We start from the raw sequence: 25,799 nt of genomic DNA on the forward strand, positions 1-25,799 counted from the left end.
TTTGACGTAAATCGAGCGTGCTCAAACTTCCCATCATTCTGATTACGGTAGTAATTTTGTCACCCTCATCATGGCAAAGACACGGAGAAATGCATATGATGCAGCTTTCAAGTTGAAGGCGATCGATCTGGCTTTTGGAAAAGGAAATAGAGCTGCTGCACGGGAGCTTGGCCTTAATGAGTCGATGATAAGACGTTGGAAAGCAGCGTGAAGAACTGACTCAGTGCAAAAAGACAACAAAAGCTTTCAGAGGGAAGAAAAGCAGATGGCCCAAAGTATTTGCAGCCACTCGACATCAGTGTAAATCGTGCATTTAAGGTTGCGTTCCTTGTTCAGTGGGAGGCTTGGATGACAAGTGGGAAGAAATCCTTCACTAAAACGGGCCGCATGCGAAGAGCAACTTATGGTCAAGTCTGCCAGTGGGTCCTGACAGCGTGGAGCATTGTCAAAAAATCCACTATCATCAACGGGTTTCGAAAGGCTGGACTGCTGCGTGTTGAAGGGGCAGCATGAGCTCAGCGGGGTATTTGCCTCCGGATGAAAGTGACGAGCGACAATGAAAACGATCCAACATCGGATGAAGCAATTCTGAGGCTATTCAACTCCGACACTGAAGGAGATGGCTTCAGTGGTTTCAGTGCACAGGAGGAGGAAGATAGTGACCAATGACTTTCTTACATTTACATTTACATTTAAGTCATTTAGCAGACGCTCTTATCCAGAGCGACTTACAAATTGGTGCATTCACCTTATGACCTCCAGTGGAACAGTAGTGCATCTAAATCTTTTCAGGGGGAGGGGGTGAGAGGGATCCTAGGTATTCCTTAAAGAGGTGGGGTTTCAGGTGTCTCCGGAAGGTTGATTGATTTGAGGGAGTTTGTTCCACCATTGGGGGGAACAGGAGGTGTTTACCAAATGCGCAAACAGGAGGTGTTTGGACATAAATTATGAACTTTATCAAACAAATCAAACATTTGTTGTGGAACTGGGATTCCTGGGAGTGCATTCTGATGAAGATCATCAAAGATAAGTGAATATTTATAATGCCATTTCTGACTAATTTGAGCATCACCAATTGTACATTTCACTTTCTCTTAAATTACGATAGATAAATGTCTGGTTATTTTTTTCCTGACACCGTAGGTTCATGTACTTTGATGTGAAGCAGTCAAATTAGCGCTCTATTTTCATTTTTGACCTTTAATCCCAGAAAAATGGCCTTTAATCCCCCAAAAAGCGTTGAGGCCTCGACACCATCTTGTTTGGGGCTAACTGCCCATTATGCCAAACCTATTCTCACCAAGTTTTGACTTCAAAGTCTTTTCTGTTTAGGGGAAATGGCCATGTTGTGACTGGGGATGTTTTGTACATTTGCAATATGATTCCATTCGCCCTCTGGTGGTATTTACCGGGACAGCGGAAAAATGACAAAAATCATTGAATGTCCGAGAGACTTCGTTCGATGACTTCCCGGAAGATCTGTCCCGAATTTTAGAAACATTCGCTGACATCTAGTAAGGGACCGTACATTTGCAATATGGAGTTTCTCATCAACCATACAGCAAATGCCAAAAGGTTCTCTTCATGTATGTCAGACTAGAAAGCTCAACCAACAGAGTTCGCTCAACTTTTATAGAAAATTCCAACCTCTTTGTCTATGTGGCAGTTAGCAGATGTGTGCAAACGGGAGAGGAATAAAAGTGTATAAAAGGTGTTTAACTTGAATAGCTGACGTTGCCACCGCTGTCTGTTCCTTCCTGCATGTTTCCAGAGGAGTACCTACAGATTGTACAAACGGGATGTCACATACTGCAGTCGCACCCGGCTCTTGTCTGTACACCACGACTTATAACTAAGTCACACAAGACAACAAGCGGGGCCCTCCAGAGTGGCAAGGTGGTCTAAGGCAGAAAATAGTAAAAATAAAGTAAAACTCTGGAATGAGTAGGTGTGTCCAAACTTTTGACTGGAACTGTTTGGTCTTTTCAATGTTTGATACTAAACATTTTACTACTTTATTTATAAGAATATTTAGCTGTGTTAATCATTTCGACCCCTACCTTTTAAAAAAACAATGTATTACTCGTTAAAGGGATACATCAGGATTATCTACTTCCCCAGAGTCAGATGAACTTGGGCGGTTTGATGGAAGTTGCTAAATAGCGCTAGCGCAATTGATAACTAGCGTTGACTGGAAGTCATTGGGTATTTGCTAGCATGCTAGCATGATAGCAATCCATGCTTTGATTTTGTTTAGCATTTTTAGCACTAAACCAATGCAAGTGGAAATCCGTAATATAAGCATTTCCATGTTCCGTTTCCTAAAATTATTGTATAGCTCAATAAAGTTACTTTAAGATGATTTGGAAATGAAATGCAAAAAATGCTAATATCAGGGATTAAGGGATAAAAAGTTGGAGACAGTGACCAGGTAAACAAAACCCAAGCATAGATTGCTGTCTTATCTCACTCATAGACTGTTTACAAGGCAAGGAAACCAATATGTAATTTTGTAATTTGTGCAAACTCTACCTTTAACACTAGAACCACCATAGGCCAAATGCCACTGATGTTTGATTTTGTAAATTTAAACAAATCTTCCCCCAAAGATTGCTATGTCCTGCGACTTCCCTGATTTTCCTGAATGTTTGTATTTTACACTGCTCATTTGTCAGAATTTTGAAATCACAAACAGAAAGTATTTAGAGCCTTGTTACCTAGGTTTTTTTCACACCTATTGCCGACTTAACATGCCAAGACAGCGTTCCGTTGGTACCCAGCCAGGCTCTAATGGTTCTCTCTCTCCTCACTGAATGATTAGCAAATTAATGATTTGGGATAATTGTGCACCTTACTTCACAATTGAATTTAAATGACGCTTAACTGAATGATACGGAGGGTGAAGAGGTTGATTAATAATTTAGAAAGACAATAGTGTAATGATGAGTTTGTTATGCCTATTTATCAGCAGCAACAAACAAAAAAATCACTGCACACCTTGCGGGTTTGTACCATTCTCTTTTCTTTATTTAACCTTTATTTAACCAGGAAAGCACACTGAGACACAGAGTCTCTTTTTCAAGGGAGACCTGGCCAAGAAGGCAGCAACGCTCAATACATTACATTATTAAAACATACAACAATACAACATGATCCAGCCTACAACAAGCATTACACTCCTCTGTAACAGAGTGTCCCATCAATATTTTAAATTCATTCAGTGGCACTAACATATCTCGATGAAGCATGGATTGTAAGAATATTCCATAGGAGGCAGTCTTGTCTAATACTGTGAATGTCCTGGGGACTTTACTAGCAACCACCTAGCAGACTGGGTATGGTAAATGCTGGTGGTGAAGGAGAGCAGACTAGAGGTAAAGAGGGAGTTTACCCAAAAGGGCTTTGTAGATGAACACATACAAATGTATCTTTCTGCGCATATAAAGTGAGGTCCAATGTACCATTTGGTACAAGGTGTAACGGTGGGTGAGTGACTTGGCATTGTAATAAAGCGCATGGTTGAGTGATAAACAGAGTCCAGTCTCTGTAAGACAGAGGAGGCTGCATGCATATACAACAAGTCACCATAATCAATGACAGAGTGAAAAAGTGGCCTGAACAAGCTTCTTTCTAGCCATAAGCGGGAAGCAAGCCTTATTACGAAAATAAAAACCCAATTTCAATTTAAGCTTTGTCACAAGATTATCCACATGAACTTTAAAGGATAACTTGTCATCCAACCAAATACCTAGATATTTGTGGGAGGACACTTTTTCAATGGATAAGCCACCAGATATGACAATGCTAACCTTCTTTGAGTTCTAACTGTTAAAGATCATGAATTTAGTTTTTTGTACATTCAAGACCAATTTGAGACCATTAAGGGAGGCCTGCAGTGACTGAAAAGCAGTCTGGAGCTCTTCAAAAGCCTGAACCAGAGAAGGAGCACATGTATATATGACTGTATCATCTGCATATGGATGTAATTTTGCCAGTTGCATCCCATTTCCCAAATCATGAATACAAATTTAGAACAATACTGGGGCTAAAATGGAACCCTGGGGCACACATATAATAATCTCAAGAAAGCTAAATTTGTGATTGTCAGTATATACACATTGTGTTCTGTCAGAAAAATGATTCCTCAACCAATTTACTGCCCCTTCACTGAGACCAATGTTTCTGATTCTAGCTAGCAACAATTCATGGTCAACTGAATCAAAGGCCTTTGATAAATCCACAAACAAAGCAGCACAATGTTGCTTTTTATCAAGTGCATTAATGATGTAATTTTCCACTGCCATAGCTGCAGTTGTGGTGCTGTGCCCCGATTATAAATCCAGACTGAACCCCAGTCAGTATGTTCTTTCAATTAAGAAGTTTTTAACTGTGAGTTCACTATGGATTCATAGACTTTGGCCAGGATAGGGAGTTTGGCGATAGGATGATAGTTATTAACATTTGAGGGATCTTCACCCTTTAGCAGCGCTTTTATGTTTTACTTTGTAAAAATAAGATGTTATGTGACTGTTTTATTTACTATAACTATATTACTAATCAAATATATTGTAAGGCAAACCAGTGGCTGTTTTTAATCAGGAAATGGAAGCGGTTTGGGGTCAGCCAGGATGTTCTGGAGATGGTGTACAGCAGCTTGGTGGAGAGTATCCTCAAATTCAATATTGGTTAGTGTTTATTGTCTTATTTCACTGTAGAGCCTCTAACCCTGCTCAATATACCTTATCCAACCCTTCAGTTCCACCACCCACACATCCGATGACATCACCAGGTTTCAATGATGTTTCTAGAGACAATATCTCTCTCATCATCACTCATTGCTTAGGTTTACCTCCACTCTATTCACATCCTACCATACCTTTGTCTGTACATTATACCTTGAATCATTTTAATCGCCCCCAGAAACATGCTCCTTTTACTCTCTGTTCTGGACGTCCTAAACGACCAGCCCTTATAGCTTTTAGCCGTACCCTTATCCTACTCCTCCTCTGTTCCTGGTGAGGTGAATCCAGGCCCTAGCTCCACTCCTATTCCCCTTTCACTCTCTTTTGATGACTTCTGTAACCGTACAAGCCTTGGTTTTATGCATGTTAATATTAGAAGCCTCCTCCCTAAGTTTGTTTTATTCACTGCTTTAGCACACTCTGCCAACCTGGATGTCCTAGCCATGTCTGAATCCTGGCTTAGGAAGACCACCAAAAACCCTGAAACCTCCATCCCTAACTACAACATTTTCAGACAAGATAGAACGGCCTAGGGGGGCAGTGTTGCAATCTACTGCAGAGATGGCCTGCAGAGTTCTGTCCTACTATCCAGGTCTGTACCCAAACAATTTGAACTTCTACTTTTAAAAATCCACTTTTCTAGAAACAAGTCTCTCACCGTTGCCGCTTGCTATAGACCTCCCACTGCCCCCAGCTGTGCTCTGGACACCATATGTGAACTGATTGCCCCCCATCTATCTTCAGAGCTCGTGCTGCTAGGTGACCTAAACTGGGACATACTTAACACCCCGGCCATCCTACAATCGAAGCTTGATGCCCTCAATCTCACACAAATTATCAATGAACCTACCAGGTACAACCCCAAAGCTGTAAACATGGGCACCCTCACGGGCACACTCAACTTGCCCTCTAAATACACCTCTGCTGTTTTCAACCAAGATCTCAGCGATCACTGCCTCATTGCCAGCATCCGTAATGGGTCTGCGGTCAAACGACCTCTCCTCATCACTGTCAAACGCTCCCTGAAACACTTCAGCAAGCAGGCCTTTCTAATCGACCTGGCCCGGGTATCCTGGATATTGACCTCATCCCATCAGTAGAGGACACCTGGTTAAAAAAGCATGCCCCACTCAAGAGATTTAGAACCAGGAACAGATATTGCCCTTGGTTCTCTCCAGACCTGACTGCCCTTGACCAGCACAAAACATCCTGTGGCGTTCTGTATTAGCATCAAACAGCCCCCGTGATATGGAACTTTTCATGGAAGTCAGGAACCAATACACACAGACAGTTAGGAAAGCCAAGGCTAGCTTTTTCAAGCAGAAATTTGCTCCCTGAAACACAAATACAAAAAAGTTCTGGGACACTGTAAAGTCCATGGATAATAAGAGCACCTCCTCCCAGCTGCCCACTGTACTGAGGCTAGGAAACACTGTCACCACTGATAAATCCACTAGAATTGATCATTTCAAGAAGCATTTTTTCTACGGCTGGCCATTCTTTCCACCTGGCTACCCCTACTCCGGTCAACAGCCCTGCACCCCCCACAGCAACTCGCCCAAGCCTCCCCATTCTCCTTCTCCCAAATCCAGATAGCTGATGTTCTGAAAGAGCTGCAAAATCTGGACCCCTACAGCCGGGCTAGACAATCTGGAACCTTTAATTCTAAAATTATCTGCCAAAATTGTTGCAACCCCTATTACTAGCCTGTTCAACCTCTCTTTCGTGTCGTCTGACATTCCCAAAGATTGGGAGCAGCTGCGGTCATCCCCCTCTTCAAAGGGGGCAAGTCTTGACCCAAACTGCTACAGACCTATATCTATCCTATCCTGCCTTTCTAAGGTCTTCGAAAGCCAAGTTAACAAACAGATTACTGACTATTTTGAATCCCACCGTACCTTCTCCGCTATGCAATCTGGTTTCAGAGTTGGTCATGGGTGCACCCCAGCCACGCTCAAGGTCCTAAACAATTTCATAACCGCCATTGATAAGAAACAATACTGTGCAGCCGTTTTCATCTACCTGGCTAAGGCTTTCAACTCTGTCAATCACCACATTCTTATCGGCAGACTCAACAGCTTTGGTTTCTCAAATGATTGCCTCGCCTGGTTCACCACCTACTTCTCCGATAGAGTTCAGTGTTCAGACGACACCAGTGTTCATATCGGAGGGCCTGTTGTCCGGGCCTCTGGCAGTCTCTGAGGGTGCCACAGGGTTAAATTCTTGGGCCGACTCTTTTCTCTGTTTACATCAATGATGTCGCTCTTGCTGCTGGTGAGTCTCTGATCCACCTCTACGTAGATGACACCATTCTGTATACTTCTGGCTCTTCTTTGGACACAGTGTTAACTACCCTCCACACCAGCTTCAATGCCATACAACTCTCAGTCTGTGGCCTTCAACTGCTCTTAAATAGCTTTGTGAAACATAGCCTTCATCTCCAAAGCCAAAAAACTTTGGTCAGCTTTCCAACAAAGATGAATAAGTGGCTTTTGATTCAGATTCACCAACCCAATATCCACAGCGTAAAACAGTTTGCTCACTCTTTTGATCGAGGAGTTTTCCCCGATTTCTCTTAACCTTTGTATGGTTCTTCCTTGAGATCACACACAATTGTTTCAGCTGCCCCTTGGACAGTGGTGGAAAACCAAAAGCTTTCAGAACCCTGGCCAAGACGTGTTTCAGTCTTGTTGTAAAAAGTCATTGTGCGATGTCCTCAAAGTACTGTAGCGTTTAAAATAATACGCTTCCAGTTGGCTAGGATGGCCACCTTACACCCTATGCATGATTTATTTAGCTTGATCGCATTGACATGTTCCAGAATAAGAGCCAACGTTGCCTTGATAATCTTTACAAAAGGGGGTGGTGAGACAACTGTCCGCATTGTTTTGTAGGTATGTTAGATTCAAAGGTCCTATTTCTGAAGCAATCTGATCGAGCCAGTGGTAGTTCATTCACAGAAAATAATCCAGAGTTGCATGTTTTTTGGTAAAGGTATGAGTCAGGATAGCCGGTCTCTGCGTTGTCATCCAAGGCCTCACAACACCAGTCACTAGATCCACGGTCTTGGAGGTCACATTGTGGATCATCTTGAGACATACTCCTCAATTGCTGGAAGCAACTCGTGTCGATTGGTTGTCTTCCCTCTTTTTAACCTGTTGTTCTGGTAGATAGATGCAGGGGCGTAAGTGCTACCACCCACAGTCACACTCTAATTGATCTTCAACATCCGACGTGATTAACTCTGATCTGACAGCCTCAACCCTTCAATACATTTCTATTCTATTAGGAATATCTTTTGACTGAGACACACAAAACACACCCTCCGTTCACTTGAGGTAAAAATCTACCTTATGTATTACAAAATTCCTTGCCTTCATTTCATTGAGTAAAATGTAAGCATAGGTTGTGAAGGCATGAAAACACCACCAATACGACCATCTGAACATTTCCACTCGTGCCCCAACATGTCTGGATGTATTTGAAGAATTTGTGTCAAATTAGGCATTGGTTTCTTGGGCGATGACACAATCTTTGCGTCTTCATTATCCGGATGGACCCTCTTGGTGGCCTTAGTAGACTAGACCCCTTGATAGATTTCTCGGGTGTTTTAATCTACATGGTGGGTACTTGACCAAGCCCCATAGCTGTTTGACTGGGTATATCTTGTGTCACAACAAATAACCCTACGTTCTGTGACGTATATATAGCCAAAATGGATTTAAAAAATAAAAAGATCAGAGCATGTTCGGATCAAAGTAATCATATCATGGCGACCCCACAGCTATAACATTTTATAACCAAATTGTATTACCTCCTGCCACGCCCCCCTCATAAATCCTTCGTCTCCACCCCTTTCAATCAAGACACTATGCAGTACAATATTCCCAAGCCAAGCCTCATCTGTATCCCCCCTCTCCCCAATATTTGTGTGTGTGTGTGTGTGTGTGTGTGTGTGTGTGTGTGTGTGTGTGTGTGTGTGTTTGTGTGTGTGTGTGTGTGTGTGTGTGTGTGTGTGTGTGTGTGTGTGTGTGTGTGTGTGTGTGTGTGTGCGCGCGTGTGTGCGCGTGCGAGGGAGGGACAGGACGAACGCAGTGTGAGTTACAAGCCAGTCATTGTCTTGTCTCTCGCTTTCTCTTTATTCATCAATCTCATACAATGTTTACCATGACAACCACAGTGACAGGCAATAGTGATGATGATGGTGAAAAAGAAGCTGATGATGATGTGGATGAAGAAGAGCAAAAGGTCCTGAGGTGTTTTCATAGTTCTGCGACCAGCCTCTGGGAGGAGTCGCAAATGTATTCTTCCATGGTACTGTTTTTCTCAGCTCTGTTATTCCCTCTATCTTTCTTTCTTTCAATTTGTTTTTTGTCTGTTTTTTCCTTTTGTGCCATGAACATGTAACGTCGTCAGTAAGCACCTGAGGACCGGCCCAGAATCTTGCCTTGACTAGCCTGATTAGTGGAACTGGGAGGGGCAAGGGAGAGGAGGTGTTGGAGAGGGGAGAGAAGAGTGGGAAGAGGAGTAGGAAGTAAAACAAGAAGAAGAAGGAGAGGAGGAGTAGAAGAGGAGGGATGAAGGTGGTTCCTGCTCAGTGCTGAATCCTCCTGATGGACTGGATCTGAGGGGTCTGGGCATGGGAGCCAAACTCACGGTAACACTTGTACTCTCCTCCGTGGCAGTCACACTCCATGATGTACTGGTGGCCACGGTAGCCGGGGAACTGGTAGCACACGAAGCTACAGGGAGAGACGAGAGCAGGCCAATCAGATACACTGTTACTGTGAGGTGAGTCTGTGCTAGAAATGTACTAGCAGTAGTAGCACGAGTTGTAGAAGCAGTCATTATTAGTAGTAGAGATTGGTCTGGGTCGGTAGTGTACAAGTACCGTAATTGCTGGACTATTAAGCGCACCTGAATATAAACTGCACCCACTGAATTATTAAAAAATATGTATTTTGTACATAAATAAGCCGCACATGTCTATAAGCCGCAGGTGCCTACCGGTACATTGAAACAAATTAACTTTACACAGCCTTTAAACGAAACACGGCTTGTAACAAAAATAAATAGGCTTTAACGAAACACGGCTTGTAACAAAAATTAAAACAGTAGCCTACCAAGAAAGTCATTGGTCACTATCTTCCTCCTCCTCTATTTCCTTTTCCAACAGCCAGATTTATCGCCTTCAACTTGAAAGCTGCATCATATGCATTTCTCCGTGTCTTTGCCATGATGAGGGTGACAAAATTACTACCGTAATCAGAATGATGGGAAGTTTGAGCACGCTCGATTTACGTCACATTATGTGACGGTGCTCAGTTTTTTGGTGACATGAATCTTGTGAAAGCGGGAAAAATCCATAAATTAGCCGGGTCATTGTATAAACCGCGAGGTTCAAAGTGTGGGAATAAAGTAGTGGCTTATAGTCCGGACATTACGGTAGCGGGGGCAATTGTTTACAGAAGTAGCAGTGGTAGTATATTTAGTATGAAGTGGCAGTGTCCCTGTCATGGCATTAGTATTCTTACGCTCCACTCTGGATGTGCATGGATCCAACCTCATTGTTGAACCAGCCCATGGCCTGCAGGGAGGGGTAGTCATCACACATCTCAAACTGGCGGCCAATCATGTTCTCCTTCTCATAGATGGTTATGCGGGACTCCTTGTGGCTCTGATAGAGATGGAGAGAAGGAGATAGATAGAGAAAAGAGGGATGGTGAGAGCGATGAGCGATAGAGAGATGATGGGATGAAAAGAGAGAGACATTTTAACACACAGTTTACATTCTTATAGTATTTCATATATTGTTATTGATAATTGAATGTATTGTAAGGTTATACAATGTTATGCAGTGTAAATATAATCTGGTAACATTGGCATGGTAATATGATGGTATGTTATGTTCATTATGTAGTAAAGTATTGAAGTGTGATTTAATGTATTGTAGATACTGTTGATAATGTTGCCATGATAATGTGATGATCTGTGATAATGTGGAGTGACTCACAGCGGAGCAGATGGGTCTGAAGGAGATCATCCTCTCGATGCGGTAGGAGTTGCTGCCGCTGTAGGCCTCGAAACGGGGGTAGTCTCCCTTCTCCAGGACAAACTGCTGGCCACTGAAACTGGAGTGCTCATAACCCACCCAACTAGAGGGGGGGGGGAGAGAAAGGGAGATGGAAAGAGGGAGATAGTGATGGAAGGAGATGGAATGAGAGAGAGGGCGATGTAGGGAGACAAAGGAAGGTAGGGAGAGGGAGGTAAAGAGAAAAGTGTGAGATTGAAATCAAGGAAGGAAAGACAGTGATGGATGGAGAGAGAATTGAAGGAAGAGATGAATAAGGAGAGAGAGTGATTAGTTAGTGCCCAGTGTAAAGGGTTTTGGGACTACTTACGCTCCACACTCAACCTTCAGGGATCGGATGTTCTCCATGCCACACTCCATGATGTTTTGGCAGCAGGCGGTGAACTCCATACGTTTTCCCTGGAAGTACTCCTGGTCGTACACTGTGATCTTCCATGGGCCCATGGGCATGGTATTCATAGGTTTGGTCAGAGCCATCATGTCCTTCTGTCTCAGTGCTGACCTGGAGAGAGAGAGGAGGGAGGGAGACGCACATAGACATTCATCACTGTATAAAAACATAGAAGCTCTCACGGAAATAGTCTGATATACATGTAAATAATTCAGTTAATTCTTGACAAAATATATTTTTAGGACGTCTACACCATGAAATCCCACCCTGTCTTGAAGCTCGCAGTGAATGACCCATAGCCTCTGGTCCACTGACTTGTAACTACAGAACAACACAGTTCATTGAATCATGAGGTAAAGCCTTAGACAGATGCCTGACCAGCCCTATTAAATAAACAGAGTGGTCTATGCATAATGACCAGTCATTCATACCTCTCCACTGAAGCTCCCTGTCATCAGAGCCTCAATGGTTGTCAGACTATTTTATACCATGATCCACCTAAACTGAAGCCTTTCAAATAGTAATATTGTAATCCTCCAAATAAAACAAAACAAAATGTATCTTGATACTAACAAGTCTTCAGTGAGAACTCCCAGTCACCACCTACCACTGGTTCCAGACACATCATTTGGGAACACTACCCTGTAGTCCCGTTCTAACTGCCCGGCGAAGCTCTATCACACAGACAAACAGAAGTCTATGGGCCGGCATCCGGGACATAGATCAAGCCTGAAGCCTAACGTCCAGTACTAAAAAACATGGTCAACGGAGAATCTCCGATAAAACAGCTTTATAGTTCTTTTTTTTTTTTTTAAAGCTATGTGTCAAAGCCCATCAGATCAGACCTATCCAAACAGATAGGACTAAATTAAGTCTGTTAGATAAACATGGAGCTATGTGCTAGCAGACCTACCTAAAACGTAAGCTGTGTGTGTCACAGGGTTCCACTGAGCGGTCTGCCAGAGAGGTGTGTGCGTGGGTATATATACATCCCGGGGCCTGGGGCTAGGGGGTCAGCCACACCCGATTCACTGTCAGCACTTTGCTTTGGGATCCATTGTTACTGAGCCTGAACCTGCCTGAGATGGGGTTAACACACATACATATGCATACATGGGCGTACGCAGGCACGCACACAGAAATAATTAAGGCAGGTCTTTATACCTTAAGAGTGTACATATATGGATTAATTGTGTATTCAGTAAATGGACATGCACACACACACACACATTTGCTCACAGAGACACACTTACAGACACACCACTGTAGATAGAGGTGGGGGAGGGGGGGCAACTCAATATTAGGAAGATGTTGCTAATGTTTGGTATACTCAGTGTATAAAAAAACATGATTATGATATATCATATAGTTTGGGTCCTGGATGCTGATTGATTGAAACAGCATTGCAGCTGTGTGTATATCAGACAATAGAACATGGGTATGAAACAAATAATACTTGTTTACTGTTCTATTGATGTTGGTAACCAATTTATATTAGCAAAAGTCTTTGTGTCGGACAGCCCTTAGCCTTGGTATATTGGCCATTATAAACTGGGTGGTTCGAGGCCTGAATGCTCATTGGCTGACAGCCGTGGTATATCAGACCGTATACTACGGGTATGACAAAACATTTATTTTTACTGCTCTAATTACATTAGTAACCAGTTTATAATAGCAATAAAGCACCTTGGGGGTACCACAGATAAGGGCTGTATCAAGGCACTTCGCGTTGCGTCGTGCGTAAGAACAGCCCTTAGCCGTGGTATATTGGCCATATACCACACCCCCTCGGGCCTTATTGCTTAAGTAACTAACTCTTTATTATGATAACAGTGTAATATAACTTTACTTACTATGCATTTTTTATCTCAGTGTAACAGTGTTGGTCAAAAATACACTTTATGGGTCATTTGTGAATGACATAACTGATCAGTATTTTGGTAATAGTAGAAGGACATTTGTTAGGATGAGGGGGCAGTGGTACAATGCCAGGGGGTAATGAGGGGGCAATATAACCCTGGTCTCTGCCATGGAGGATAAAGGTTGGGTAGATCTATGCACTGGTAAAGTCTGGTACAGTTTACTGGTACTGGCTGGTTATTTCTGATCTCTAGTGAGAATGGACCATGATTTAATAACATATCAGATGTGGGGGTGGTATAAAAGAGAGAGAAAAAGAAGAGCTATTGTTGCCATGGATACAGAGAGAAAAAGAAGAGCTCTTGTTAACATGGATACAGAGAGAAAAAGAAGAGCTCTTGTTGCCATGGATACAGAGAGAAAAAGAAGCGCTCTTGTTGCCATGGATACAGAAAAAGAAGAGCTCGTTGCCATGGATACAGAGAGAAAAATAGATTTGTTCTTCTCTGGAGAATGTTGACATTTTTGGATGAGATTCAGAAGAGTTGTTTGTCAATGTTACTCACTGTTCACATAGGCATTGTTCATTTGTTTGTGTTCTAAAGTAGTGCATAGTTAAGTATGTAGCTAATTATTTACATTAGCATCAACATTTCAGTCGTATTCAAGATTCTTCCTAGATGTATTCTGTTTGTGTCTATATGCTTGTGTATGTACCCTCTCTGTCCTAAGTAAATGCACGGATGTGCTGAAAGCAGTGACAAACTGTGTCTTGGACTAGTTTCTAGAAAGCATGCATTTACCAATATGCTGGAGGCAGAGCAATTTTCCATCTCCTTTTTACAATCAATCTAAATGAACATGAATTGTGGAGCTGTCATTATTTCCATGTACAGTACGGTGTACATCCACACTTAAGGCAAAGCAGGCATGCTCTGTCTGGTACAATGGGAGATCAGACAAGACAGAGCTATAGTAAAATGCCTATTCTAAATCTCTATGGCTCTATGCCCTGTATGTCATTGTGCTGCTAAAGCAAACAAGCAGAGATGGGACAAAACAGTATAGCGAGAGACTGGTGGGACTGTAGAATGCTTAACATCTAACAGAGGCTACAGCATCCATCCATCCACTCCTCTCACCAAACAATGAACTCGTTGGGAACAGCTTACTGAGGTCAGCAAATTGCCCAGACTTCTCTGTGTGTGTGTGTTTCTCAGTGAATGTTGGTCTATGCATATGTTTTGGATGTTTCGGTGTGCAGCGGCTTTGTTGCTAGTATGTGTATAAAGCATATCAATGTGTGTGTGTCTGTGTGTGCGCGTGAGTGTGTGTGTGTGCGTCCGTGTGACACCCTTAGCATGTATTCCTCTGTGTGTGTGTCGGTGAGTGTTTCTGCTGATGTTAGCAGCCCAGAAGTGACAAAGAGACAAGCACTGTCAGCAAGCCTATGGGAGGAGCTCTCTGTGACCATATATACTCTACCGTATACAGACATCAGCCATTCAACACACACACACGCAGGCGCACAGACACACCTTAGACCTGTGCTAAGAAACACAACCACCTTATCAGATGAAAATGTACACAGGTTGCTGTTTGTTTAGGATGAACAGATTCTTCTCTTGCTGCAAACATTTTTGGGGGTTGAAAAAGCTCAACATAATCCACAAAGAAAAGACTGCTAATAATTCTCCACAATCATAGAGTCCGCCCTTTTCTTTTGCAGTGTTCTCTTTCCGTTATTGCACCTTTTATGGAAATGTATTCTAGTAAACAAACTCAGCAATGTATTTTTTACAAATGGACTTCAGGAAAAACGTGAAAATGCTCCTTTTCAGCCTTGATGACAAAGCAAACCATGACAAACCCATCCTGAAATGTCCACTGTGACTGGCTCTGCAGTAGAGGCAGCTGGCCTGTAGGATGCAGCATTTCCTCATGGATGAGTGAGAACTTGTGGAACAACTGTGACATTCCAGAATCTGTTTGACATTCCAGAATGTCTGGGATATTCACTGGAAATCTCATGGACTAGACTCTATGTCATTGGCCATACTGGCATAGGCCTGTCCATTTTACCATATGGTACATTTTAATAACCATGCACCTACCTTCTCACCGATCTGAAAGAACAGGCCAGCCAGATGAATGCAAACCTTTTGCAAACCTTTGGCATTTGCTTTATTGCAGAGGCAAGGAGAGAAGGCCACTTTATTAATACACTACCTATGACCATATAGGAAATAACCTCAAATGATGTATAGACTGCTGTCTAGTCCAGTGACACTACACGGTCTAGTCAGTACAGGGTAGGGTACTAATAGGCTGTGGTATCCAATGAAATACTAGTCTCGGAAAGTCAAACCCACTCTTCACAGGTTTTCAGGATACAGTATATTCAACCTAACTTCCATTTCCCCTGAAAAATGGAAGTGGGAACTCCGTTTAGGCATCTTTTTACGCCTGCTACCTGCTACCTAGGCAAGCTGGAATATTGGTACATTGTGTGAGGTAACCAGTACGTCTAGAGAGACAAATGAAATACTACCAAGGCATTCAGTGTTGTGGTTCTGACCTATTACTCAATTGCACTTCCTAATGCACCTGCTGCAAATAATGAAACAATCTGGAGAAATTTAGGCTATATAGGTTTATAGGCCTACCCCACATGATTAATGTATCTATTTGGTCCTCTGACAAACCAATAGGCCTAATTGACTTCTCTTGATGGAAATCAGCAGGCAGTATCCTTTCAGCTGACATGGCAAAACATTTTTGGAGTGACATCCAAATGGACCATACATAATTGAGAGATCGGGGTAGCGCCCAATAGGGATCAAACAAAATATTATATCAGATCTCTAAATCCTTGCATTGTTTTTAAATGCAACATGTTAGTGGAGAAGCTGCAGTTTGGGCATTTGGATCTCAAACCAGTGCCACTTCCCTTTGTCCAATTGCGACGAAAAGGCACAACGCTCACTTTGCCTTGCAATCTTTACCAGGCAGTTGCAAGCCTGCAGACGACCCCACCAGAGACTGTTTCAGCCATACAGTGCGCTGTAGGTGGATTTGTTCGATGTTAGGAGGAGAGAGAGCAACTCTATAGCAGTATCATCTCCTGCAGACGGCAGACTTCAACTCAGAAATAAGAAGGGCTTTGAATTAAGCACCAAGGAGCTACAGACAGCAGCTGTGCAGGCTTTGGAGAGGGAGGGAGGGAGGATGACTGTTTTGTATCTTACAGGCATGGGCTAGGAGAAGGGGGGAGGGACAGAGAATGAGCTATTCTTGCACCAGCAGAAGCAACAGCCGGGACCGTTGAGCGCTAAGAAGTCCACCGGTAATAATCCTGGCAGTTGCTGTGTCAGAAGAGATACCGGAGGAAGCAGCAGTAACAACATCAACGGCCACTGCGAGCCCGAGCCCGAACCAGAACCCAACAGCAGCAATGAAAGTTAAAAAAGGCTGCAACTCAACGGATGTGGGGGTACCGGCGACCACGGAAGAGGAACTGCTCGGGAACATGGCGATCACTCCCGAGGACGTATTGGGCTTGCAGAAGATCACCGAGAGTAAGTTCGATAGTCCATACACCACACTAGGCTTACCGATTGACTGGCTGCTTTTGGTAGCCTAGTAATAAGACACACATAAAACCCCATTCATTCAGTGAATGAAGTGTGAAGAGGTCTAAGCAAAGTGTTGCAAAGAGGGTGTTTCTTTTATTAGACAGTTTCCTTCCCTTCCACGCTGTTCATGCATTCATTGCAACAATGTAACCACGTTCCATCTTCTCTGGTTAATCAATAGATTGTCAACAGCTGATGTTTACTGGAAACTGCCCAGCTAGCACAGTGGATTTGGGCCGATTCCGGCTGAGAGTCAGACTCGGCCGACGTCATGTGGCCCGAGTCTGGACCGCCTTCAGCAGTATTACTTATGGCTACGATGTGGGGATTGAGCTCGGGCTGATTCAGGTGTGAGTTATCTGGCCCAAATGTATTACTTGGTGCTCGGGCAGATTGGGGCTACTCTCTGGCAGATGATTACACGGGCTGCTTTATATAATTAACATTTCATTATTTATTTTTCCATATTTTCTCAATGTTTCTGTGAACAAAAAATAAATGTAACATTTAAATGAAATTCTTTAAGAGGCCTGTGTAATATTTTAGTATTTTGATACTTTGTGTAAGGCAATTGATAAGCATTAAAAACTTTATAAAAGGAGCCTCAAATGCTGGTTCGAGACCTGTGACCGGGAGACCAATGAGACCACCCGTAATTGGACCAGCATCGTCTGAGTTAGTGGAGTGTTTGGTTGGCCGGGATGTCCTTGTCCCGTCACGCTGTAGTGACTCCTGTGGAAAAGGTTAAGGTTTCTGAATACTTTTCGAATGCATCGTGGAGAGAGAGAGTGGTTTAGCAGCTATATCTATCCATCTCTGAAGCCCTAACCCCACTAACCTCCAGGAAGTTAGGTAACAGGTGGCCTGTAGGGCCCTTGACTATTTTAAGTAATACCTTCTTACACAACAGGTGATGTCCCAAATGGCACCCTGTTCCTTATATATGTAGGGAATTGGGAGCCATTTGATGCCCATCCAAACACCCTCCATCCCCTCACACGTAGCCTATAAACTGCTGGTTGTTGTTTAACTTAATCAAATCAAATTACATTTATTCATAAAGCCCTTCTTACGTCAGCTGATATCTCAAAGTGCTGTACAGAAACCCAGCCTAAATCCCCAAACAGCAAGCAATGCAGGTGTAGAAGCACGGTGGCTATGAAAAACTCCCTAGAAAGGCCAGAACCTAGGAAGAAACCTAGAGAGGAACCAGGCTATGAGGGGTGGCCAGTCCTCTTCTGGCTGTGCTGGGTGGAGATTATAACAGAACATGTCCAAGATGTTCAAATGTTCATAGAGGACCAGCAGGGTCAAATAATAATAATCACAGTGGTTGTCGAGGGTGCAACAGGTCAGCATCTCAGGAGTAAATGTCAGTTGGCTTTTCATAGCCGGTCATTCAGAGTGTCTCTGCTCCTGCTGTCTCTAGAGAGTTGAAAACCGCAGGTCTGGGACAGGTAGCACATCAGGTGAACAGGTCAGGGTTCCATAGCCGCAGGCAGAACAGTTGAAACTGGAGCAGCTTCTGTTCCTCTGGATAGCATTCTGACCTCCAGCCATCCACTTATAAATTAGGATTCTTCCTCTGCACAACAGGGATGAGAGTTCCTCATGGAACCTTTTTTATCCAGAACTTCTTCAGAACATTTTTTTAACACCTTCTCTATTTTAACTTTAGGCAAGTCAGTTAAGAACAAATTCTTATTTTCAATGACGGCCTAGGAACAGTGGGTTAACTGCCTGTTCAGGGGCAGAACGACAGACTTGTACCTTGTCAGCTCGAGATTTGAACTTACAACCTTTAGGTTCCTAGTCCAACACTCTAACCACTAGGCTACCCTGCCACCCCAATTTCTTTCTATGAAAGAAAATTGTTATTTGTTAGGTGAAAAGGTTCTACCTGGTCAGAGAACCCTTTCTTATACAGTGCTACTGCCATAGAAACAGAACAAGAGTAGTTTTGAACAATCTCCAGCTGGGAATACCCTAATGAGCCCAACTCCCAGGCCGGGACAAGCTCCAACTCGGGGCTGTCGGGACAAGAGGGGAGTCATGCTTGGATGGCTGCAGCATCTTGGAAAATCTCTCCATGGTTACAGCAGCCTATCTCTCTGTGGCCTAACAGGAACACACACACACAGACAGTCCTCTCTGTGTCAGGAGGAAGAGTCTGTCTCTCTCTGTCCATTCGTCCGCCTGGCTGTCTGTCTGCCTGCCTCGTTGGCTTGCTAGCTGGCTCATTCGCTGTCTGCCTGTCTGCTGGCCTTGTGTCCTCTGTCCCCTGAAGAACAAAGGGATCTCACTCTTTCAGCGGCTGGCACCATTTCTTCCAGTCAGAGAGAAAGAGGGAGACAGACAGAGAGAGAGAATGACGCCTTACAGTCAGTGTTTGTGTGTGAGTTTATTGAGTTCTGACAGAGCATACAATGGACAAGACAGGAGTCTGACAGTCAGTGACTTTCATTTAGTTCTGTGACGACCCTCCCACTCTGTCTGCCGAATTCTTTCTCTTTGCTCTTGTTTTCCTTATTAGGATGTCGGTGGGCGGAGCTGGGAGGGTCGTCAGCGAAATGGGACACACCCGGGATAAATACACCTTTTCCCCATTCATTGAGGAGACTCTCTCCATGCAGACACACTGTCGGATTTTGGTTGTGGCATTTTTGTGGCCTTTTTGGTTGTTTGCTTTGGCACCTTTCAACACCTCTCATTATCACATCTATGTACGCAACCACTCACTTACACTACTGATTACTGACTACACACCCCATTGTTAATTGTATTTAGGTTACCTCGGTTAATAAATATATTTTGTTATTCCTTATCTCCACATTGTCTCCCTTTTTGTTACGGACTTCGAGCTGGTTCATGACAGTTCACTGTGGGAATCTACACACATTTCGGTGACGTACTGCAAGCTTGGCCCATGTGGGCCTGCCCGCTAGCGATTTGAGTTCCAGCCCCTTGCTATTATCTTCAACATGTCAAGCAAATAAGATATATATATATATATAGATATAGAGAGAGAGAGAAACACGAAATAAATGGTTCTGTAGTAGCTATGTAGCTAATGCAAATATTCTACTGATAAAGCTACAGGATTAGCAGTACCCATTCGTAACTTCAGTAATTACTTTTAATTACTTGCAATTTACATATAACATTTAAAAAACAAACGTATATTAGTAGCTTGCTTCCTATATTGATAATCAATTTATAAAATGTGTTGCTCATCAGACTAGCCGAGGGAAAGAACATGATCTACGGATAAAGGTGCTCCCCTGGGCCAGGCTCGAGTTGCACAGGGGTGACGTTCAGCAGAGGGGCTGGGATAGATGGTCCAAGTCTAGGGCCGAGGAGAGACAGTAGCAGATGGTGATGCAATAGGATAAGAATTTCGATCAGCATAGCAAAATGTCAAAAGATAATGTTGCAACCACAAGGTTTCTTTATCGAATCCCCGAGCCGACAAGGTAAAGATCTGTCATTCTGCCCAAGAGCAAGGCAATTAAACCCCACAACAACTGCTCCCGGGAGCCGATGATGTTGATTAAGGCAGCCCCCTGCACCTCTCTGATTAAGAGGGGATGGGTTAGATGCAGAAGATACATTTCAGTTGAATGCTTTCGGTTGTGCAACTGACTAGGTACAGTGCATTCGGAAAGTATTCAGTCCCCTTCACTATTTCCACATTTTGGTACAGTACAGCCTTATTCTAAAATGGATTTTTAAAAATCCTCAGGAATCTACACACAATACACCACAATGACAAAGAAAAAACAGGTTTTTAGAAAAAAAGTGAAATTTATTACAAATAAAAAAACACATCTTATTCACATAACTATTCAGACCCTTTGCTATGAGACTTGAAAAAGAGCTCAGGTCCATCCTGTTTCCATTGATCGTCCTTGAGATGTTTCTACAACTTGATTAGAGTCCACCTGTGGTAAATTCAATTGATTGGACATGATTTGGAAAGGCACACACCTGTCTATATAAAGTCCCACAGTTAACAGTGCATGTCAGAGTGAAAACCAAGCCATAAGGTTGAAGGAATTGTTCGTAGAGCTCAGAGACAGGATTGTGTCGAGGCACAGATCTGGGGAAGGGTACCAAAAAATGTCTGTAACTTTGAAGGTTCCCAATAACACAGTGGCCTCTATCATTCTTAAATGGAAGAAGTTTGGAACCACCCATAATCTTCCAAGATCTGGCCGACCAGCCAAACTGAGCAATCAGGGGAGAAGGAACTTGGTTAGGGAAGTGACCAAGAACCCGATGGTCACTCTGACAGAGTTCCTCTGTGGCGATGGGAGAACCTTCCAGAAAGACAACCATCTCTGCAACACTCCACCGATCAGGCCTTTTTCAGTAGAGTGGCCAGACGAAAGCCTCTCCTCAGTAAAAGGCACATGACAGCCCGCTTGGAGTTTTCAAAAAGGCACCTAAAGGACTCTGACCATGAGAAACAAGATTCTTTGGTCATATGAAACCAAGATGGAACTTTTTGACCTGAATGCCATGCGTCATGTCTGGAAGAAACCTTCCACCATCCCTACAGTGAAGCATGGTGGTGGCAGCATCATGCTGTGAGGATGTTTTTCAGCAGCAGGAACTGGGCTCCAGAGCGCTCAGGACGTTAGACTGGGGGCGAAGGTTCACCTTCCAACAGGACAACGACCCTAAGCACACCAACACAGCCAAGACAACGCAGGAGTGGTTTAGGAACAAGTCTCTGAATGTCCTTGAGTGACCCAGCCAGAGCCCAGACTTGAACCTGATCAAAAATCTCTGGAGAGATCTGGCTCTGATGCCACGGTGCCAGGACCGGCTGATAACCTAGTACACATTGAAAGGGAGATAGGTTAGTGGTGGAGGGAGTTTTGGGCCATCTCTGCCCAGGGGATGAAAGCCGACCACTCCCCTGCCGGTCCTGGCAATAGGACCTCAGAAACCTACCCACATCCTGGTTACCTCTCCACCTGCCCGTTGCTCTTGGGGTGAAAACCTGAAGTGAGGCTGATCGAGACCCCCAGGAGTTCCATAAACGCCCTCCAGACCCTCGATGTGAACTGGGGACCCCACTCAGAAACTACATCCTCAGGCACCCCGTAGTGCCGGAAGAGGTGGGTGAACAGGGCCTCCACAGTCTGTAAAGCCGATAGGTGTGACCACGGGCGTTGTGGAACGGGTAGGGGTTGTAATTTCCCAATCGGAGGTGCTGGGGGACGGAACTGACGGACCCGGATCCGGACGTCCGTGGGAGGCCAACAGGTATTCCAGCCGGATGGAGAGGTCCACCAGCTGGTCAAAGGTAAGGGTGGTTCCCCTGCAGGCTAGCTCCCTACGAACGTCCTCGCGTAGACTACATCTTTAGTGGTCGATCAGGGCCCGCTCATTCCATCCCGCGCCGGCGGCCAGAGTTCAAAAGTCCAGAGCGAAGTCTTGTGCGCTCCACATGCCCTGTCTGAGATGGTACAAGCATTCCCCCGCTGCTCTCCCTTCAGGTGGATGATTAAAAACCGCCCGGAAGCGGCGGGTGAAATTTTTATAGTTGTCCAACATCGGTCCTTCCCTTCCCCAGTTGGCGTTGGCCCATTCCAGTGCTTTACCAGTCATATAGGAGATGAGGGCGTTCACACTATCGCATCCCGAAGGAGTCAGGTGAACAGTTGCCAGGTAGAGCTCCAGCTGGAGTAGGAACCCCTGGCACCCGGCAGACGTTCCATCATATACCCTCGGGAGCGCAAGCCTAATCCCACTGGATCCAGGTGAAGGAGGGGTGGACAGCGGTATGGGTTGTTGTGGGAGCTGGGGTGATGATGATGGAAAACCCCCTCTCTCCCATCGCTCCATGGTTTGCAGCACGCGATCCATGGCTGAGCCGAGACTTTCAAACATAGTCGCGTGCTGCTGGACGCTCTCCTCCACAGGTAGAGGAGGGCTTTGTGCACCTGCTGACTCCATTAGTGGTGCGTGTTTCTGTCAATAGTCTCGGTGGGTAAGGCAGAGTCAGGCGCAGGACACAGAGATGAGTAATAATTCTAACTTTACTCAATAAACAATCTTCCATCAAGGAGAACAAAATTCCAGAGCACATAAACGAGACAACTTGACAACAATAAACACGCACAAAACCATGATGGAACCAGAGGGTTAAATAGGGAATAAATTATAATGTAATGGAAACCACGTGTGTACAATCAAGACCAAACAAAAAGGAAAAAGAAATGTAGATCGGTGACGTCGAACGCCGCCCGAACAAGGAGAGGCACCAACTTCGGCGGGAGTTATGTAAATGTATATTGTTTTGTATTTTATATACATATCTAAAAAACTATTTTTGCTTTGTCATTATGGGATATTGTGTGTGTAGATTGATGAGGGAAAATTTTTTTTTTAATCAATTTTAGAATAAGGCTGTAACGTAACAAAATCTTGAAAAAGTGAAGGGGTCTGGATACTTCCCGAATGCACTGTATCCCCTTTTCCTTTACGCTGTGTGTTTTCTTCGCGAGGTACACAATCATATAATATTGGCCTTTAAAATTTGTATAATTTTCACATGGCACATTACAAAGTTATTAGAGCTTACTGCAGCCATAGCTTCATAGAAGTCTTGTTGTATTATGAAAACTCATGTTGACATTTGTCTGTGTGAATTTGTTATTTATAAAGTTCAAAAGTCTACAGTTTTTTAAAATTAAGTTTTAAAAAAACGGAATAGTATTTGCATTTTTTACATAATGTGCTTCTTGCTCGAGGATGGCAACTCCAATACAGAAGTTGTTTGAGACTCAGTGTCTCAACCAACTCCTCTATTAGAGTTGCCATCCTCAAGCAAGATGGTAAGGGGGATTGCCGAGGCCACAGGAAGGAAAGCCACAGGAAGGTCAGGATGTGGTGGAGGCGTGGCTGGTGGGTCAGCCACGCATCCACCAGGGCGTACATGTATCAACTTTCACAGTGAATGTTTTTGTTCAAATGGTTTGTGTGCGTATTAATTGAATATTACCAAATGCATAAGTAAAAAATATTGCACCTATTTAATGTAACCCTTGCCGTTTGGAAATTAATAAGTTAACTTTTGCATCCATAGCATTAAAACACATCTGAAGTGCAAGTGCACTGTTTAGCTCAAATCTGAAGGCTGGGGGGCATTTAGGACATCTACTGCTGATCACTAAAATATCCTAATGATTATCACACTTCCTCAAGCCAAATATTATGGTGACACTATACCAAAGATGGTTTGGTATGGTTTTGAAACCAAGCTCGAGTTCTCAGTGTAGCCCTGATAACCAATCCACAGATGGTGTTGGGATCCAGAATGTCCTCCACTTGAACCCAACACCGCTCCTCTGGGCCATACCCCTCCCAGTCCACCATGTACTGGAGCCATCCCCCAAGACGGCGGAGGTCCAGCAGAGATCTGGCGGCATAGGCCGGACCCCCCCTCGATGTCCAAGGGGGACAGCATCAGGGGACTGATGGAAGCACTGGTGGTATTCTTCCTGCTCCTTCTGACGGTGGTTGGCACGCTGCAGTCTCACGTGAGCATCGCGCCACACTTTTTCTGCACACCTGAACCACTCATCAACCACAGGAGCTTCGGTCTGGCCCGGGGTCCACGGAGCCAGGGCCAGCTGAAAACTCAGAACATACTGGAAGGGGGTCAACCCAGTGGAGGAGTGAGGTAGCAAGTTCTGGGGGTACTCTGCCCATGGAAGGAATCGAGCCCACTCTCCCTGCCGGACCTGACAGTAACTCCTCAGGAACCTCCCCCTCCTCCTGGTTCATCCTCTCCACCTGAGGCCTATACCTGGAAGTGAAGCTGACCGTGACCCCGAGCTTCTCCATAAATGCTCTCTATACCCGTGATGTGAATTGAGGCCCATGGTTGGAGACAATGTCCTCCGGATGGCCATAATATTGCAAGACCTGTTGGAATAGTGCCTCATCAACCTGGAAAGCAGTGGGAGACCAGAAAGAGAGATTAAACAGGATATTGAAAGTCTATCCACAACCACCAAAATGGTGGTGAAAGTCAGAGAGGAGATCAGTAACAAAGTCAATGGATAGATGGGACCAGGGATGCTGAGGCACAGGAACGAGTTTTCCTGCTGGAGAGTTCCGGGGGATTTAGTTTGGACACATACGGAACAGGAGTTGACGTAGCGAGTGACGTCCTGTGCCCAAGTCAGCAGCCGGTCCTTAATCCCTGTGGGAACGTAGGTGTGCTCGGGAGGACAATTAGTTGGTGCGGACTCCCTCTCCAAAGCCTGGCGAATGTCCACCTTGCTTGGAACAGATTCAGCCTCCTCGCGGTTCAGGTTCCGATGGTCGGTTAGGACGATGAATGGTTCCTTGGCACCCTCCAGCCAGTGTCTCTACTCCTCTACTACTCACCGCCAGGAGCTCTCGATCACCAATGTCGTAATTCCTCTCTGCAGGGGACAGTTTTGTAGAGTAATATGCACACGGATACAATTTCTGTGGATTACCCTGTTGTTGAGACAGAACTGCCCCCATGCCCACCTCTGAAGCGTCCACCTCCACCACAAAGGATATCGTGTGATCTGGGTGTTTGAGTAATGGGGCGGAGGTGAAACGTCCCTTGAGGAGACGGAAGGCCTCGGCTGAGGAGAGCGGCGAGAGGGGCGGCAACAGAGCGGAAGTTCCTGATGAAACGGCGGTAGAAGTTGGCAAACCCAAAAGACTGTTCTAACCCTTTTATGGTGGTTGGGACTGGCCATGACCTGACCACATCTACCTTCTTGTCGTCCATCCTCACTCCCTGCAGGCTGATTTGGTAGCCTAAAAAGGAAACAGCCTTCTGATGAAATTGGCACTTCTCAGCCTTGACGAACAGGTGGATAGCAAGGAGGCACTCCAGGACTGCTCGAACGAGAGAGATGTGATCCTCCAGGGTAGCCGAGTATACCAGGATGTCATCAAGATACACAACCACCTGGCATCCGAGCATTTATATTTAATTTTTTTATTTCACCTTTATTTAACCAGGTAGCCTAGTTGAGAACAAGTTCTCATTTGCAACTGCGACCTGGCCAAGATAAAGC

The 25,799-nt window shown here is 44.4% G+C and overlaps 1 protein-coding gene and 1 pseudogene across 1 annotated transcript; one reads left to right on the forward strand and one right to left on the reverse strand.

The window, feature by feature from the left end:
* Positions 1–8,837: 8,837 nt before the first annotated feature.
* On the reverse strand, positions 8,838–12,210 carry LOC115134812 (beta-crystallin A1-like). The gene is made up of 5 exons (XM_029669002.2): positions 12,138–12,210; positions 11,144–11,335; positions 10,756–10,897; positions 10,277–10,419; positions 8,838–9,484 (listed from the first exon to the last, which is right to left on the reverse strand). The coding sequence occupies exons 2-5, from the start codon at positions 11,311–11,313 to the stop codon at positions 9,337–9,339; spliced, it is 603 nt and encodes a 200-aa protein (XP_029524862.1). The 5' UTR covers positions 11,314–11,335; positions 12,138–12,210; the 3' UTR covers positions 8,838–9,336.
* Positions 12,211–14,603: 2,393 nt separating this feature from the next.
* The window catches only part of LOC115134592 (protein unc-119 homolog A-like), a 44,885-nt pseudogene continuing 33,689 nt past the window's right edge, over positions 14,604–25,799 (forward strand).

This window comes from Oncorhynchus nerka, linkage group LG9a, assembly GCF_034236695.1.
Source record: "Oncorhynchus nerka isolate Pitt River linkage group LG9a, Oner_Uvic_2.0, whole genome shotgun sequence".
Lineage (NCBI taxonomy): Eukaryota > Metazoa > Chordata > Actinopteri > Salmoniformes > Salmonidae > Oncorhynchus > Oncorhynchus nerka.

Excerpts from the sequence above, each read along its gene's own strand:
- LOC115134812 (XM_029669002.2), bottom strand. The coding sequence starts at position 11,313 with ATGATGGCTCTGACCAAACCTATGAATACCATGCCCATGGGCCCATGG. Across the intron at positions 10,420-10,755 it reads TCAGACCCATCTGCTCCGCT|AGCCACAAGGAGTCCCGCAT; the intron begins GTGAGTCACTCC and ends CATCTCTATCAG. Across the intron at positions 9,485-10,276 it reads ATGCACATCCAGAGTGGAGC|CTTCGTGTGCTACCAGTTCC; the intron begins GTAAGAATACTA and ends CTCTCCCTGTAG.